Source organism: Perissodus microlepis, chromosome 20, assembly GCF_051167445.1.
Source record: "Perissodus microlepis isolate ML-2025 ecotype Zambia chromosome 20, ASM5116744v1, whole genome shotgun sequence".
Taxonomy (NCBI): Eukaryota; Metazoa; Chordata; class Actinopteri; order Cichliformes; family Cichlidae; genus Perissodus; species Perissodus microlepis.
In genome coordinates, this window is record NC_140480.1 from 26,842,781 (window position 1) to 26,859,229 (window position 16,449).

A 16,449-nucleotide genomic window follows, 5' to 3' on the forward strand; every position below is an offset into this window, starting at 1 on the left:
ACACCCTATGATTGAGTAGCTTGTAGGCCTCCCTTTAGCAGGTAGATTTACAGGTACAGGTAGATCTGGAGATCTATCTGTACCTGTAAATCAGGGATGGGGAAGATCTGCAAGTAATTGTTTTCTGTAAGACTCAGAAAACAAACAGCTCTAAGGTCCTGCTGCAGCATTTTTTAGGTTGGGTTGAGGTCTAGTCTGGACTGATTGCAACTTTTTGTTTCTTTTCTTTCTCGGGGATTCTGTTGTAGATTTGTTGGTGTGCTTGGGATTGTCCTCTTTCACAATCAGATTTCAGACAGATGGTCTCACATTTGAGTCTAAAATACTTTGGCATTCAGATGGTGACCCAGAGAAATTTTGTTTTAATGCACCTTTAATGTAAATCTTCATTTTAGAGAGAATAGGCTTTCTTCTGTCAGCCTTTCTAAACAAGTCAGTCTTTTAATTTTTTTCTTGTACTTGTACTGTCCTGAATATTAACATGTAATGTGCTAACTGTGGCCTGTAGCTGTTTCTTTGTTTCTTTTGCAAATTCTCTGACCATTTTCTGACCTTGGAGGGAATTTGCTGGGACGTCCACTTCTGGGAAGAATGTCTTGAATGTTTTCCACTTGTGAATAATCTTTCTCACTGAAGAATTATGGAATGACCTTATAACCTTTTCCAGACTGATGTGTAGCAACAATTGCTTCTCTAAGGTCATTACTGATGCTTTTCCTTCTTGGCATTGTGTTAAGATACATCTGAATGCCCCAGATTGGCAAATTCTCTGAACATCTGCTTTTCTAGAAGTGCCCACACTTGCTGATCAATTAAGTTGCTGATTAATTAAGTACTTTTGATTAGCAGCACCTGGATGCTACATCCATCCATTCGCTTCCGCTTATCCTTTCCAGGGTCACGGGGGGCACTGGAGCCTATCCCAGCTGTCATAGCGAGAGACGGGGTACACCCTGGACAGGTCACCAGTCTGTCGCAGGGCTAACACACAGAGACACAGACAACCATTCACACCTATGGGCAATTTAGATTGATCAATTAATGTATCTCCACTACTGCATGTTTTTGGACTGTGGGAGGAAGCCGGAGTACCCGGGGAGAACCCACACAAACACGGGGAGAACATGCAAACTCCACACAGAAAGACCCCAGCCTGATGGTGGAATTGAACTCAGAACCTTCTTGCTGTGCGGCAACAGTGCTAACCACCTGGATGCTACATGCCCTCCTAATTCATATGGAATGAATCACGTGAAAACTTTCTTTTGAAGGCTTTATATGCTTTTAGTAAATGGCCATCAAAACTTTTATATATTAAAACTATCTGAACTGACTGTAACATCATTCATTGTTAATATACCTGTAAAAATCACTTATTGTCATTTGGTCTGGTTTGGTCTCAGGGTGTTTGTGTTGCTTTAGAGTTTTGGTCTTGCCAGTTTCACTGTTCTTCTTATTCTCTTAAGTCTTTTTTTTTTTTAATGTATTACTCCTAGGTATGATTTCTAATTGATATTCTCTGTTATTACACTTACCCTCATTGGTCAATTTATTAAGTACAATTTGTCTTAAGAACTGCCTTAATTCTTTTCTGACATAGATTAAAAACAATGATAGCATCCCACAGTGACTGCAGATTTGGAGCTTTTCTGGTTTCTAACCTCTTCAATGTCCCCTTGAATCTTGTTTGTGTGAGCTTTCTTGTCTTTGCATTTAGTTTGATTTTCATAATTCCTGTTTTATGCTGAGAGGCTGTCATGTTTTGTTTCTGCTGTTTCCACTTCCCCAATCAGGCCCCTGTGTGCAGGTAGTCCTGCCTGGCTCTGTTTTGTCAGATCATCTGTTGTTTGTCATGAGTTTCCCATGTTCTTTGTTAGTTTTTGTTTCTGTGGAGTTTTTTCTCCAATCACATTTTGTTGCATTATGGACTTTTATTATCAGATTTGTGATAACACTCACCTCTTGTTTTACATCATGTTTTTGTAGCTGCATTTGGGTTGACTTGAGAACTGAAACGTGGAACGTAAACTTTTCCCCTTTGACTTTCATTATTACGTATATTCCTCTTTATCTAGGAACGACAATGCTGCTTATGTTGAATATTTAGTGGCGAGGTCTGTTTTAATGCATGTACAAAATACACACAAACACACATCACATCACTGCAAGGACACTTTAATGTATCAGAAGCAATAAATATTCACATCTCAATTCTCTATTCTTTCAGTACACATAGTACATACACAGAAAAAAACAAAATTGTTTGCTTAAAATAATATCCATAAGTGAACTGACATATAAACTTTTTTTAGGCTTTAATTTAAATCATGTTAACTCATTCTCTCACCCTTAGTCTGAAATGATAAGAAAAGAAAAAGAAGTTGATATTCCTTTTGGCCAACATCTCATATCCCTGTTTTTTATGTACATACTTAGTGGACTCACATGCACGCACCTGAATACAGAATGGGAGCAGTTCATCCCATAGTTAAGATAAGAAGCCTATGTATATTATAATATGTACATTCAGGTTTATACAGTACAATCTATTCAATAAGTGCAGATATATTCATGCAAATAGAGTCAAAAAGGACACCATAAAGAAAAAAGTAGCCAACACATACTTATAAAATTCTTCATTTAATACTCCTGACTCTCTCCAAAACTTCTTAAAACCTACTTTTGATGATTCAGATCATCCAGAAATTTGGCATATTCTTCCTGTAGCTTACATCACCTGCATTTTTATACTTCCCGTGCTCAAATATTCACGTCTGAATCCGATTATACACGCAGTTTTTCCTTTGTAATCAGTGGCACTGAAGGTAATCTACATCAGTGCTCAATTTTTACTTCAAAATCTGCAGTAGCAAAAGGAATGACACTAACACGAGGCCCACAGAGAAGAAAAAAAAAAAAGAACAGGAAATACAGTATGCACCTGTAGGCTATTTTACATTCTTGACTCTTGTTATGGTTTCTAACAAGAAGCCCTCAGCAAGATGCCAAGGCATCAGAAAACGGTAGCAGAGATTTCTGAAAGTAGCAGGAGAGGGAGGATTAGAAGAAGGCCATTTCTGACTTAAGACATCACGTGTGCAAAAACCACAAAACTTCATGTAAAAGCGTGCTTGTTTCAAAACAAAAAAACACACAATGAATAAATTTGATGACCGCGATATGGGGCACTGCATATGCACCCTGTATGAAAAATTCACCAATTTTTACGATCATAATTAAGCCTTTTAAAATACTGGGAGAGTCATAAGAAAAGAAAAGAAAAAGGAAACACTAACTGAGATTCATTCTGTAGATTCAAGTTTTTGTCAAGTCACACCATTCAAGAGGTTGTGCCCCTGTTTGCAAACAGAACAGAAAAAAAAGAGGAATGTTGTAAATGTTCAAATCGATTTGAACAAAAACTAAACCTCCTTCTTTATCCTGAACAGTCAATAATACTAATCATTAAAAGATGAACTGAATAAAACCATGGTACTATGAAAAGAACTCACACTTCACATAACTGAATACCCTCAACTGGATATGGCAAAGTGAGGGAATCTGTATGTGAATATACTCTCTAAAACCATGTACAAACATCTGCTGATATAATTACTCACTGATCAAAACAATTATTGGACAATATTCATCATACTCATGGCAGGTATATTATAATATCTATAAAACAGCAAGAAGCTTCATAAACATTCAAAATATATTATTATTTGTCTCATTGATTCCCATACCCCACGTTGCATTAGAAAGCCCGGTGACATCTGTTGACATGTGAAAGACCAATAAGCAAAAGACTGTCAGAAAACTGTGCACAGGTTTTAGAAGTTTTAGACAAAGCAACATATCTGAGGTCTTCTTTTAGAAAAAAAAAAGATGCCTGTCAGCAAAGCGTAACCTGCAAGAATGAACAGAGACATCATGAAGCCAAGTAAATTATTGCAAAGTCAAGGGGCAGTTTTTAATGCCAAACTCCGCTGGAATACATTTGGTGGTTCAGTCCTTATTTACATGCCCACGTAAGCAGGTGGATACCTATGGTCTCCAGTTTCCCAGTGCCACATTATCACATCTTTGTACTGTACATGTAAATAGTCTCATACAGACTCAACTAGACTCCAAACAATTAAAACTGAGGCAATATAGCTAGATATAGATTTAGTTTCATCTTAAATATATGGCTATAGACTTCTCTGATTGTGTGTGGGAAACGTGTGGTGTGTGTTTTTGTGTAATGTTGCACGTGTGTGTGTTTCTGTGGTGCCGGTTCAGGTTTCAAGGATGCGTCCACAGGCCGTGCCGTTTAACTCTAATTGTGCTTTCTGTCTCCGTCTACATATGTGGAAAACGGAGGTGAAAGTAACAGAGACGGAGCAAACTTCGTTTCCTCTTCTCAGTAGCGCTGCTGCTGTTACTTTCTGTCCTGGCAGATTTGGTTCTAGGCCTAGCTCTGCCCATCTCCTCCAATCTATCATCTGACCTTTGAACTCTGGAGCCCCACATCCTGCTCACACTACGGTACTTATCCGGTTGATAGGCTTGGATTTGGAGCTGCCCCCTGTACCGGTCGCTCCAGCCCCTGTCACCTGCGGCCCCTGCTGAGGCTGCCCGGGGTGCTGGGGGGGGTGAGGGGAGAGAGGTGTAAGAGGGGTAAGGGGGGACGAAGGGGGGGGTAAAGGGGAGTGTGGTGGGGGAGGGGGGATAGAAGAAAGAGGAGGGTACTGGGGCAGATACGGGCCGGCGGAGGCTGCGTGATGCGCATTGACGGTAGCGGATGGTAGATTGTGGGGCAGAGTGCCGAATATGAAGTGTGTTTGGTGGGTGCTGTGGCTGACTGGGTGTGGTGTGTGCGCGTGTCCTGGGTGGGTTTGGGAGTGTGCGTGGGGGTGGGAGAATGACAAGGTTAGTGGAGGTTTGGTACCAGGGCCGCCGGCCCCTCTGACAGAGTGTGTGGGCTGCACGTGGTAGAGGGCGAACTGTTGGTTCTGGGAATGTTGGGAGAGAGGAGAAAGGGGGGGGGGACATCCCACCACCATGTTGGCGTAACGACCCGGAAGCCCATGCTGGGAGAGCTGGGAGAGATGGGCCAGCTGCGGGTGCTGGGCGTGCGGTGGGCCAAGCGGTGGACGACAGGGTAGAGGGCCTCTCTGTATAGTATGAGGGGGCACTCCTGGCAAAGGAGGAGGGACAGTTTGGACATGGTAGCGATGGTGATGGTAGTAAGGTGGTGGCGGCTGCACGGTGCCCGCGTGACAGTATTGTGCGTGAAGTGCCTGGAGCTTGGAAGCCCCCCCTTCCAATTGGCATAGAGATGAAGGGGAGTGAGGAGGGGGCCCTCCCGTAGTCGGTGGGGGGACAGGTGCGGGGTAGGGTGGCCCCGGTGGAATAAGGGGCCCTGGTGGTTTGGCGCGTTTGCTGCCGAATAGGGAACCCAGGAAGGAACCGCTGTTGTTGTTGCTGCTCCCCCCAGGGCCGCTCCCCGCTCCTGCTCTCTCTGCACTGCTGGAGACTCCCCCAGCTCCTGTCCCAGCAGTGGTATGTTGCTGCCCCGGCCCACCCCCCACCCCCGTCCCGGGGCTCAGGATGGGGCGATGAGGCCGGAAGTCTTCTGTTCCATAGCAACCAGGAAGCACACCTGGCAGTGGATAGCGCTGGTGAGGCTGTGGGCTGCTAATGATGGAGCCCTAGAAGATAAAGTATCATCGAGTTTTAGAATAAACACTAGAGTCTTGCAATACATCCCGGTTCCCGCTTATTATCACACACAGGAAATAATTGTATCTGGAGGTGGAAAACATGCTAGGGTAAGTATATACGCACATAGTCATGCAACAGGTGTCAGTCCAGGACACACACACATGCATGTACACGCACACACCATGTACATACAGTACTTGCTCGGGAGGATAAAGAACCAATGGGGGAAAATGCAAATCTAGTGAAGGTTATAGATCTAATTCTAGTCTTACATAAAGACTTACTTCCATTGTACTGTCCAGAGAACCAACACTGTTCCTGCGACCACGTTTCCCTGTACCCCACCAGGAAGAACCAGGTTAGCAAAGCATGAAAGATTGGAATATTTTTTGCAAAAAAAGGCAAGAGTTGCATAAGCTGTGTCTGACTGTCAGCAAGAAAGAGAAACAGGCTGTAGCAATAGAAACAGAGACATGCAACCCAATTCATCCCAGCTGGTAGTAATGTAATCAAGCTGACCCTGTCTCCGATGAGGCAATGTCTCACCTGTATCCGATAGGTCCCTGAGAGAAGAGCTGAGCGCTGTGCGTTTGAGACCCTCACCAACTGAGCAATTGTCATCAAAACTTGTTCTTCCCAAGGTGCCATTCACAACATCGCTCTTCACACCTACGCCTCCTCCAACCACACCTCCAGTTAGCAAGCTGGGCCGCATCACACCTTTCTGTTTCTCCAGTTCCGCTGCACATTTACACACAGGGCACAGGGGGATTTGAAATAAAATCGAGGTTTAGCACAGAGAAGAATGACCAGAAAGGATGTGAAGAAAACGAAACATTTTGACTGACCAAAAAGTAACATTATGGTTTACAGGAAAGGCCAGCAGATGGGGCTACTTACATTCAACTCTGTATTTCTCCATTTCTTGCACTTCAGCAATACTCTCCCTGAGGTCGCTAACAAAGCGGGTGCGGTCTTGCTGACTGGGTGCCATAAACACAATAAGAACCTTCCTCTCTCCACCCAGGACTGCTGAGGTCAGACGGATGCCATGAGGGTAGTCTAGATGGGGGGGGAAGCAGAAATAAATACTCTTGTCATCACAAAATGCACTTAAGAACAGTTAGAAGGTGCAAAACAGAGATTGCTTCTTACATGAGTTCTGGAACATGTGCACTTGCATCTCAACCAAAGGGAAAGATTGTCTGAAACTATAAGTCACTGAGGTTTTCTTCTTCTGGAAGATTTTTGTCACCTAGTACACAATAGAAATAGTATAATGATTTTTTTTTAACAGGTACTTTAAGAAAAACTGACCTCTTATCTGCCACATGATAAAAAAAAAATGATAATGTAAATCTTACCACGAGCAGGTCATTAAAGAGAAAGACCTCCCGCTGGTGCACTCCTGTCCTCTGAGGTCTGTTAGGGTCAGGCACCTCATAGAGCTGGCAGCAACACACCAGTCTACGATGGGGAAGGGACAGCACCTACATAGACAAACACAGTACAAATAAATGACAACTTTTAGCTAAATAGAACAATATATTAAAGAGCTTTGTATTACAGGATAAACTCACAGGCTTCTTGCCCACAATGACTCTTTCCACTGCCTGCACTTGAGACACGTGGTCATCATTGGTCCTTAGCTCCCATTTCTGTATTCTCTGGTAGATCCCAACCAGCAGGTCTCTAGGTATGTCCTGGCCATTGTCTACACCTTGAGTGGAACCAAAGAAAGCTATTTTAGAGTTGTCACACAGAAAACGTATAACTTTAGCCATATTTTAAAAGCTGCAATATGTGTTTCATGCGCTTATGTAGAGGGTAATTTGATCTTTTCTGTCCAGCAGCACCTCTCAAATTCTTGATGAAATCCTCTAGTTTCATTTTCCTCTCAGGTTTGACATTGGGACTGTACATATCTGTGTTGAGGAGGATTATGGCGAAGGCCAAGATGAAGATGGTGTCGGGATTCTGGAACTGTCGAACCAGGGTCGGATTACACACACAGTATCTCTGACTGAAGACAGAAACAAATTTTGTGTGAAAAAATAAAACAAAAAGATTATTTTCATTTTGATGCAGCATCCAAGCGACTGAAATAAATTCCTTTAGTGATCTATAACAAACCTGAATGCCTCTATAAGCCGCTCTACTTTTTGGGCTTCTCCTTGAACTTTAATCTGTGCCTGGAACTTCCTCAGAGCATCATCGATGTCCATGCCTGAGAAGTCCATCTCATCCACCACACAGCTGAAACACACATGTCAGAAGTTACAGATGACACGTCTCTACCCTCCAACTTGGATATTAAGAAAAATTAATCCTATATATGGGCAGGAGATTAAAGCTGCTTCAAGATTGCATCAATTTAGACTTGGCATGAAATATGTGAGATGGAGTGTGCGTATACACTGACATATTTTTGGGCAAACTTTCTGAAGTTACAAATGTAGATGGATTTGGATCATTCAGACATCTGTGTCTGACATGTTTTAATATATTACAGCCGTCTGTCTCAAATACTCACTCTAAAACATCTTTGTTGAATTGTTTCTGTCGGTTTCCCAGAAATTCTCCAATCATCTGCCTGCTGAGACCCTTTCTCTCCAGAATGAAGCGAGCAATGCCAACAGGAGTGTCAGACACAAAACCTCTTTCTATCAGGTACTGGATCCCCTTCTCTGGTTTCCTGTTGAAGAAAACCCACCAAGGACTTTTCTTTTTGCTCCAGTATTACGACATTCGATATATTTTTCTCAGTAAAACAGCTACTTGTGTTGTGTTTCTTAGTACATCTTACTTGTTAAATAGATTAAGACCAATACGGTACTGGCGTCTCTGCACCACGTCACTGTTGAAGGGGGGCGAGTCCCAGCTATGGCGGCTCTCCCTCTGGTATGTCTGCTTGCCCAGAGGAGGCAGAGGCTCCCGCAGGCTGTCCTGAGATGAGGAGCCTGAGCTGCAGTTGACTGTCTCATTAGAGTTGGTCGTGGAGTTGAGTGAATCATTGTCTCCATCGGAGCAGCACGGCTGCTCCAGGCCCCCAGGGGGCAGAGCTGTAGAGGAGGACGACGACAGAGGGGTGGTAGGAGGCTGCTGTGGGGACGAGGATGATGAAGGTGTGTCAGGGTACTGATGGTGGTGTATAGGGTGGTGGTGATGGTGGTGGTGGGCTGCCACCTGGTGCGGGATATGTGTGGGTATGGGTCTGCCAGGAGCTCGAGTCTGGCCCTGCGCAGCTGCTGTGGAGGTGGTTCGAGTACCTGTGTTGGGGGAGTGTTTGAGGGTTCCCTGAGGGGAACCTGCACCCACACCTGGCTCCTGCTCAAAGACCAGCGTTCTGCTCAGAGAGCCTCGGTCTGAACGATCACTCATGTCCACTGAGCTGTCGCTGGGCGGCTCAATAGTGAGGAGAGGCAGGTGTGCACCTCTGAGACGATAGTCTCTACACTCTGTACACGGGGTGCTTCGCCGACTGTTACTGCTGCCGCCTCCCTCAGTGTCCCTGCTGTCCTCTCGCCCTCCCACACCGCCACTAGGACCCCAGTACTCTGTATCTGTGCTGCTAGGTGCCCGGTCAAGGGACAGAGGGGAGGATGGCATACCATCATCCATATAAAGGGTGACATCACTGTATGAAGTAGCTGTACTGTCACCATGCATACTGAGTCCTCCTCCAGCACCCCTGCCTCTTTCTCCCAAACCTCTTTGGGAAGATGGGTTGCTGCTGCTGCTCCACACACACTCCCCAAAGTCTTCACTAATCCCTCCACCCTCCTTGCTGCCCTCCTGGGAGTCATCGCGACCTGCACGGCAGGTAAGGGCATCATCTATGGAGTCAGCTAAGGATTTAACCTAGAGGGAACAGAGGGTGAGCTGTTATGATCGCACAGTTTTCACACATCTAAAAGAAAAGAGGAAATTGTCTAAACATGAAATGATTTATCAGTAGTTTGCTTGTAAGGTCTAAGTTTGACAAGACAGGGGATGCTGGTCAAGTTTGGTTCATTATAATGTTTCTTTGTTACTTTCTGTCTCTGTGACTACCTTCATATTACATAAAACTTAGCATTAAATGAACTTGACGATGACTACTGAAAGAAACAACACTCTTACCTGCTTGGAGAAGGAGTCCTCTAAGTGGGTGTAGTCTCCTGTGCGGTCTGGATCAGGAGAGTGAGGAGGCCCCACGGCCACACTGTGGGTGAAGTTCGTTTGTGTCTGGGCCTGCTGCTGAGGCTGTCGCTCATCAAACGAATACTGCAGTCTCATGTTGGACAAGATGATGCGGCGCGTCATGCGGCTCTCTGAAGCTGAGCTTCTGAGGCGCTCAAAATTTTTGTTCATGCGATACTGTCTGAAGGCTGTCTGAATGGTCTTTGCTGCTCTGCGACTTACAAAGGAGCCACCATATTTTCTCTCCAACATCTCCACCTGAAATAGGGGAGGGTTAAAAAACACAAGGTAAAGGACGAAATCACAGTCTGAATGCTTTGCACCCATACTGCTCCAGTGAAAATATGTTTCCTACTGCTTACTGCTTTCAAAGAACACATTTACAAATATATTCTTGCGACTGATACCTTCTTATCCTGCAGATCTGTTGATAGTTCATAGCTGTCCGAAAGAGCCTTGCATCTCTTGTTCTCCTCTTCTTCTTGCTTGCGAAGAGCCAAACTTGCAGGTTGGTGGCGTGTTCGCAACGCCCAGGCCAAGCTGGCTGAGCTGGAAGCTGTAACGCATGAAGGGCCCCTGGAACCGGAGGGAGCGTTGCTGCTGCTGTCACTGTAGCGCTCTGAGCCTCGAAGGTAAGGCGTCTGGCTGAACGAGGTGTCTTTGTGGGTGCCCGTTTCTGGACACTGGGATTCCCCTTCCACACTGTAGAAGAAAAAAGGAGTAGAAGCTATAAGAATGACTCACAAGCAGCTTCACTAAATATTCCAAAAAAAAAGACTTTGAAGTGTGTTAAGTCTTAAATGGAGACTGAATGAAAAATTCTGTAGGATAGACTTAAAAACATACTAACAAGGACTTACGTGTAAACCTTTGAGCGGTGCAGAACTAACCATCTCTTAGTGGAGCTCATGATGAACTTATAGAAAAGCAATATTCTGGTTACTTTCAAGCAGTGCCAGTCCCGAGACCTGACAATATTGCTTGCCTGGAGAATAAATAGGTAATCCAACAGATATAAAAGGTCTCTGTCATGTATCGTCTTTCTTAAGAGTCCAGAGGAGTAGTTAATGTACTACAGAGCGTTTCCAAGGTTAGTAGTGTTTATGCACTTTTGCACTCTCCTTGTTTGACAAACATAACAGTAACCAAATAAGTGCCAAATACCAGCAGCACCATACTGACAGGAAAAACCAGGTTAGCGCTAGCTGTACGACAGGCACCATCAGCTTAAATACTGGAATTAAACGCACGCAATTCCTTCCAAACTCACTCACTCAGTCCATTATGCGGCTGTAAATGCAAGCAGTTAAGAGTACCGTCGTAATCCAACTGAATCCTATTTCCAGTCAGGATAGCAATAACAACAAAACCTCTCAGATATCAGTTAGTCCCAGAAGTCCTCCAGTGTCCTGTTATCCAGATTTGATGAGACAAAATCCACCCGAGTCAATCACTCAGTGTGTGTTTGGGAGAACAACTGCTGTCACATGTCCCTGCCTACATTTCCTTCTTGTGTTAGCCGCACCCCCTTCAGAAAGTTGTGTCCTGTCCCGCAACAAGGAACAGAGTGTGCAGCAAGGGTCAAGGATGTGTGGGAGCATTAGAGTCAGCAAGTGAAACAGATTTTGGCAGTAAAAGACTGGTTGTATAGTGTTAACCTTCAGTATTGTTTAAGCTCTGCATCACACAGTAATTCACATGACAGAAACATGACTGAAAAATGACTCTTTTGACCATTTTAGGTTTGAGTAGGTCATTCAGTGTCCTCCTCCCTGAGCTGTCGCTGTTCCATTGGATCAAAGAGACTTCCTGTTGTTAGTTTAGTTGGTAAAAACAAGACAAGGAAAAGTCTTCACGGGCAACAAGGAAACTATTTTAATTTGTTTTGGTTTTGATGTTGTAAGCGATACTGTTGAAATTCAAGCCCCGCAGTTCGACAGACTTAGAGTCGTTGCTGTCGCCAGAAGGGGAAAATAAAGGGCAGGGTTTTTAAGAAGGACATCCAGTGCCTTCAAGCAGAACATGACCTAGCTCATTTATTGTTGAGTCTAACAACAACTCTAAGAAAAGCTTTAATATGTTGCATAACACAAGAGTCATGTTGAAACACAGTTTTAAAGAAGCAATTCTGACATCTACAGGATAGCCCACACTACCACAGTTAAGACAGGATCCACATATATTATATTGTGAATGTGTAATAATATATTATAATTACACCCTGCTCAAGAAATTCATCACAATACCAAGCTATGCTTTGCTTTCATTTTCAACAAGTTTTTGCGTATATCTCGTCTTTCTCTGTGCAACATCATTTATCATTCCTCCTCCTCTGCTCCTTAAATAGAGAAACTGAGAAGCGGGAGGGGGTTGCTTGGTGACGGTTGCTGTGGGACCTTTGTGGGCGGTGAGGCGGTTGTTAGGAAGAGAAGCGTGGTTGCCATGACAATGTATTGACTGTTATCACCATTTCGGTGGGTGTTGAAGATGCTCCACAGGTTGTGAATGACGGTCTACGTAATACTTGCCTTTTTACGAAAACACTAAAAGTAAGATATTTGTAAAGAGTGAATCATGAAATTACTGTATGGTCTAAACTAGCTATTTTTGATAGATCAATCTTTGGATGAATCGTTACTATATTTATGTTGGTTATTTACACATTGTCTTGCATAACCTGTAGGAATGTGTAAATAACGTCTAATTCAAAGCGGCTTCAGTTGGCTTCTTTTAAGGAAACTGGCCACACAAGTGCCTCTGCATAGCATCAACAGGTAGACTACTGTATGATTTCCAGCTGTGCACGTCACTTGGAACAAATGCTACTTTCATTCAACCGCGTACCTAAAATATGAACTGAAAAGGAACATTAGAGAGCTACAAGTCCAGTTCCATATACCTGTCTCTGAAAAGGCATAGCTGATCCCCAGATTTGAGCTTTTAAGCTCTTTTAAACTCATTAAAAAGGAAAATCTAAAAATGCAAACCAAATGTAAAGGTGACAATTTCTCCACTGCCACCAAATAAGAGATCAACTATATGGATTATGTGACCATATAACTGTGTTATTCATTTGCACAGACTGTAAGCTATAAGACGGGTGCAAATATCACAGATTTATGTTTCTTTCTTTGAGCGTGGGGAGAACATTTGTCACACTGTAAAATATCCAGGTTGGTGAAATATTAAAGAAAACATTTTTAAAAAATTCTCCTATCTAGGTGCAGTGCAACCCACGTCCAACTGTGCATGCAATGCTCCCTTAAAACTCTGGCTATTTTTATTTTCACCTGAAAAAAAAAAGATTTTCTCTCAGATTCAGTCAATAACAGCTACAAAACGATAATGCCAAACTGCACAAGCTTCGGCTCAAATATGCGAGAGATATTTGGGAGACTCTTGAAATACATAATGCAATTTCTTTTTGCCCTCATCAGATCACAATAATGTTTTAAACCCTTCAGTAATTGTTTTTTTCTTACTTCACAAATAGCCTAAATAAAATCCTCAGAATATGTCACTAAAGCAGACACTGATGCTATCAAACCTGTTCTAAAACTGAACTGAAATGCAACCTCAACAAAGTTTATGCAACACAAATGAAGCACAGCAGGCCCTATAGAAATGCTACACTCAGGCAGCCTCTTTACTGAATGTGCAACTTTCAAAAAACAAAAAAATGACAGCTGGTTATGTTTTACAGTTACTGCCTGCTGGTGCAGGGACCTCCCCAGGGGGAAAGAGTTTAATTTGGAGTTCCCTGCAGTAAGAGCCAGCCAGTAATATGCGGTAAGAGACTAGACCATGATATCTGAGTAAAAAGTTTGTTGTATAAAACATGAGTGTGGCCATATCGCAGCTGGCATCTGAATCTCATTATTTATGTAAGAAACACTGTATTCCTGTTACACAGAGAGGCTCTCTCTAGAGGCTTCCACATAAAGACCAGCACAGGGTTTTACTACCTCCTATCATTTAATTGGAGATGGGACAGATGGCTGGAATTTCATAAACAGGAAAGAGATTGCTGATGGTGTTTAAAAAAATTCCAGAAGTGGGTTATAGAAGTGAAATTGATAACAGGGCAGATGAGAGAAAGTGAAAAGTGTATGGGAGCATGCGCTGTAAAGGACAATGCCAACTTCATGCAATCCCCCGCCTTTTTTCCCTTCATCATATAATATTGATGTGCTGATGGTGTGTGTATGTGTGTTTGCCTATGAGCTTATGAGAGAACAGCAGTAGGTCCGACTGTGCTATCGAACCCCCAGCGGGACATGGAGGCTGAGGGATTAGCCTCTCCGCTGTCTGCAATGAGATGCCAATAATTGCATCGATCTGAACGTTGACTCATTTCCACCTGAGCATAGACTCAGCGCAGTTATCTCATATCCTTTCTAATCTCTTCATCTCTGAGTTTTTGTGTTAATTTTTCCATTTGTCTCCGAGCTTATTACCCAGTATAACCCTGCCAAGCTGAATGTGGACAACGAAGGATAAAAAGTGCAGCGCAGACCTTCAACAAGATCCAAGCTAATTACTTTGGAGATGTGATGTGATAATATTTGCCATTAATTTCAGGACTTAAAGAGATCAGAAACCACAGAAATGAATCCTCAGCCGGAGCAGTCAGTATTCTCTTTCATGGCCAAACCGAAAGGAAACAATAAAATCATTCATGGGTCAAATCGGAGCATTCCTGCACCGCCAACACTCTCCAGCCATTTCACCATCTCAACCCATTAGCTTCCCATCGTACACATGAACACTTTACACTTTCTTCCTACTACCTGGAGCCTCCAGTTCAAAGCCCAATAAAGAGGTACTGGATGAAAATGTTGTACAACTTGTTTGGAAGGCTCAGAATTGGCAGCATTTCTTAAACCTTAACTCATCAGATAATCTCTGGCACTAAAGCAAAAAAGAATGAAGAGATAAGTGTTGTATAAAGAGACAGGGTGACAAGATAGTGTAAACTTTTATTGGAAACTGACTTCGTTTTCTCGTCTCTTATTACACTTGCAGTTTTTCTGAGCTTGACATCTGTTTTTGAAACTTCCTTTTACTGTCAAGCTCGACTGATTCACTTTCAGGTTGGGTACAGCTGATTTGGCATTTAGCATCTTGTGGACACACTTCAAAGTGCCACAAAGTGCTGACAACTCCTGCTACCAGGCATTCAAACTAACATGCCAAACATTTGCAAGGGCGTTTTAACTAATTTACTTAAAGTCATTTATTTCAAACAGACCCCATCTGGCACATGGTTATATGCTTTCTTTGCAGTTCCTCAAGAGCAGCACTCATAACAGTGGCAGATTACCAAGACTTCTAAAAGTATGTGATCTGTCAGCTGACTGGCATTTACACTCTGTCACACAATTACCCGTCAGAGCCCATTTATATCCTTTCCTTTCCATTTTTCAGTTTATCAAATTGAGTTTCCTTCAATAAAATTGCATCTACTGAAAACAGACCCCCATTTATTATCAGTTCCCGCTGCCGTCTGTCTGTGATGGTTAAATATCACCGTCTGTACACACAGCAGTTAATCCACTGTACAAGCCATGTCATGAATTCGCACCACTGCATTGTAGGCCGCCAAAAGCACACACCGGTGTTACAAGTTGTCTCATACAGATGCCAAAATAAAGTCTTTTTGGGGTAGTTTTACACGTAAAAGAAAAGTGAAAAAGCTGAGTTCTTACCATGCTGCTACTGTCAGAGAAAGTCCCACACTAACCGGAACACCGTAATAATAAACACACCCTCTCTCGCTCTCTCTCTGCATACACACATGGCTCCTGCTCACCCCGCAGAGCTGTACAGGCTACATTCTTGACGATCCTTCGACAGCTATGAACTTCCCTCTCCCTGCCCAGCTTTTTCATCTCCACCCTCCTCTGCCAGATCACTCACACGCTCACGATCACTTGTACTCCACACGAGCAAACCAAGCAAATAAAACACATCAAAACACAGGAAATAGAGACACAGAGAAGTGCATTCATTTATTGAAGAACAAGAGGATAAATTTAAAAAAACAAAACATAATGAGTGCTGTTTCATCTTGTGCTTTTGTATTTTTATAGGTTTTTACAAGTCTATGAGAAGCAAGTGAAAATGAAAGACACATGGGCTGTGTGTTGAAATGAGATGGGCAACATAACAAAAGACATGCATGTTAGTTTAATCACTGATTAAACTGGCATTGGGTGTGAATGTGAATGCCTGTCTCTTTGTGTTAGCCCAGTGATAAAACTGTCTATCCACAGTGTAATCCTGCTGGAGCCAACTCCGGCTCCAGCCGTGTCGTGACCCTGAATTGGATAAGTGGTTAAGAAAATGGATGGATGGAGAGTTATATGCCACAATATTAGTAAAAAATAGAGCGGGAGGCAAACAGTGACACATTTTAAAATGTAATCTTCTATAGCACGATACTACAAAATAATAATTCTCCTTAATATACTTTTATAAAAGAACCCTTTTCCGAAAAAGTTGGGACACTGGATAAAAGTAAATAGTGATGGAATACAAAGACTTGTAAATCACAAA

At 43.0% G+C, this 16,449-nt stretch overlaps 1 protein-coding gene across 2 annotated transcripts in view; it reads right to left on the bottom strand.

Moving 5' to 3' along the window:
• Positions 1-2,159: 2,159 nt before the first annotated feature.
• Positions 2,160-16,449, bottom strand: part of iqsec2b (IQ motif and Sec7 domain ArfGEF 2b) — a 29,807-nt gene continuing 15,517 nt past the window's right edge. Inside the window, exons 2-14 of one of the 2 annotated variants that reach the window (XM_084917088.1) lie at positions 10,299-10,593; positions 9,832-10,149; positions 8,516-9,570; positions 8,243-8,404; positions 7,843-7,965; positions 7,566-7,732; positions 7,290-7,429; positions 7,074-7,199; positions 6,865-6,964; positions 6,610-6,771; positions 6,256-6,450; positions 5,994-6,043; positions 2,160-5,682 (exon numbers count right to left, since the gene is read on the bottom strand). In XM_084917088.1, coding sequence (XP_084773214.1) covers positions 4,345-5,682; positions 5,994-6,043; positions 6,256-6,450; positions 6,610-6,771; positions 6,865-6,964; positions 7,074-7,199; positions 7,290-7,429; positions 7,566-7,732; positions 7,843-7,965; positions 8,243-8,404; positions 8,516-9,570; positions 9,832-10,149; positions 10,299-10,593 — 4,231 coding nt within the window. In that variant the 3' untranslated portion in view covers positions 2,160-4,344. Of the gene's footprint in view, positions 5,697-5,993; positions 6,044-6,255; positions 6,451-6,609; positions 6,772-6,864; positions 6,965-7,073; positions 7,200-7,289; positions 7,430-7,565; positions 7,733-7,842; positions 7,966-8,242; positions 8,405-8,515; positions 9,571-9,831; positions 10,150-10,298; positions 10,594-16,449 lie in introns of both variants that reach the window. The other variant, XM_084917087.1, reaches the window with a different exon arrangement.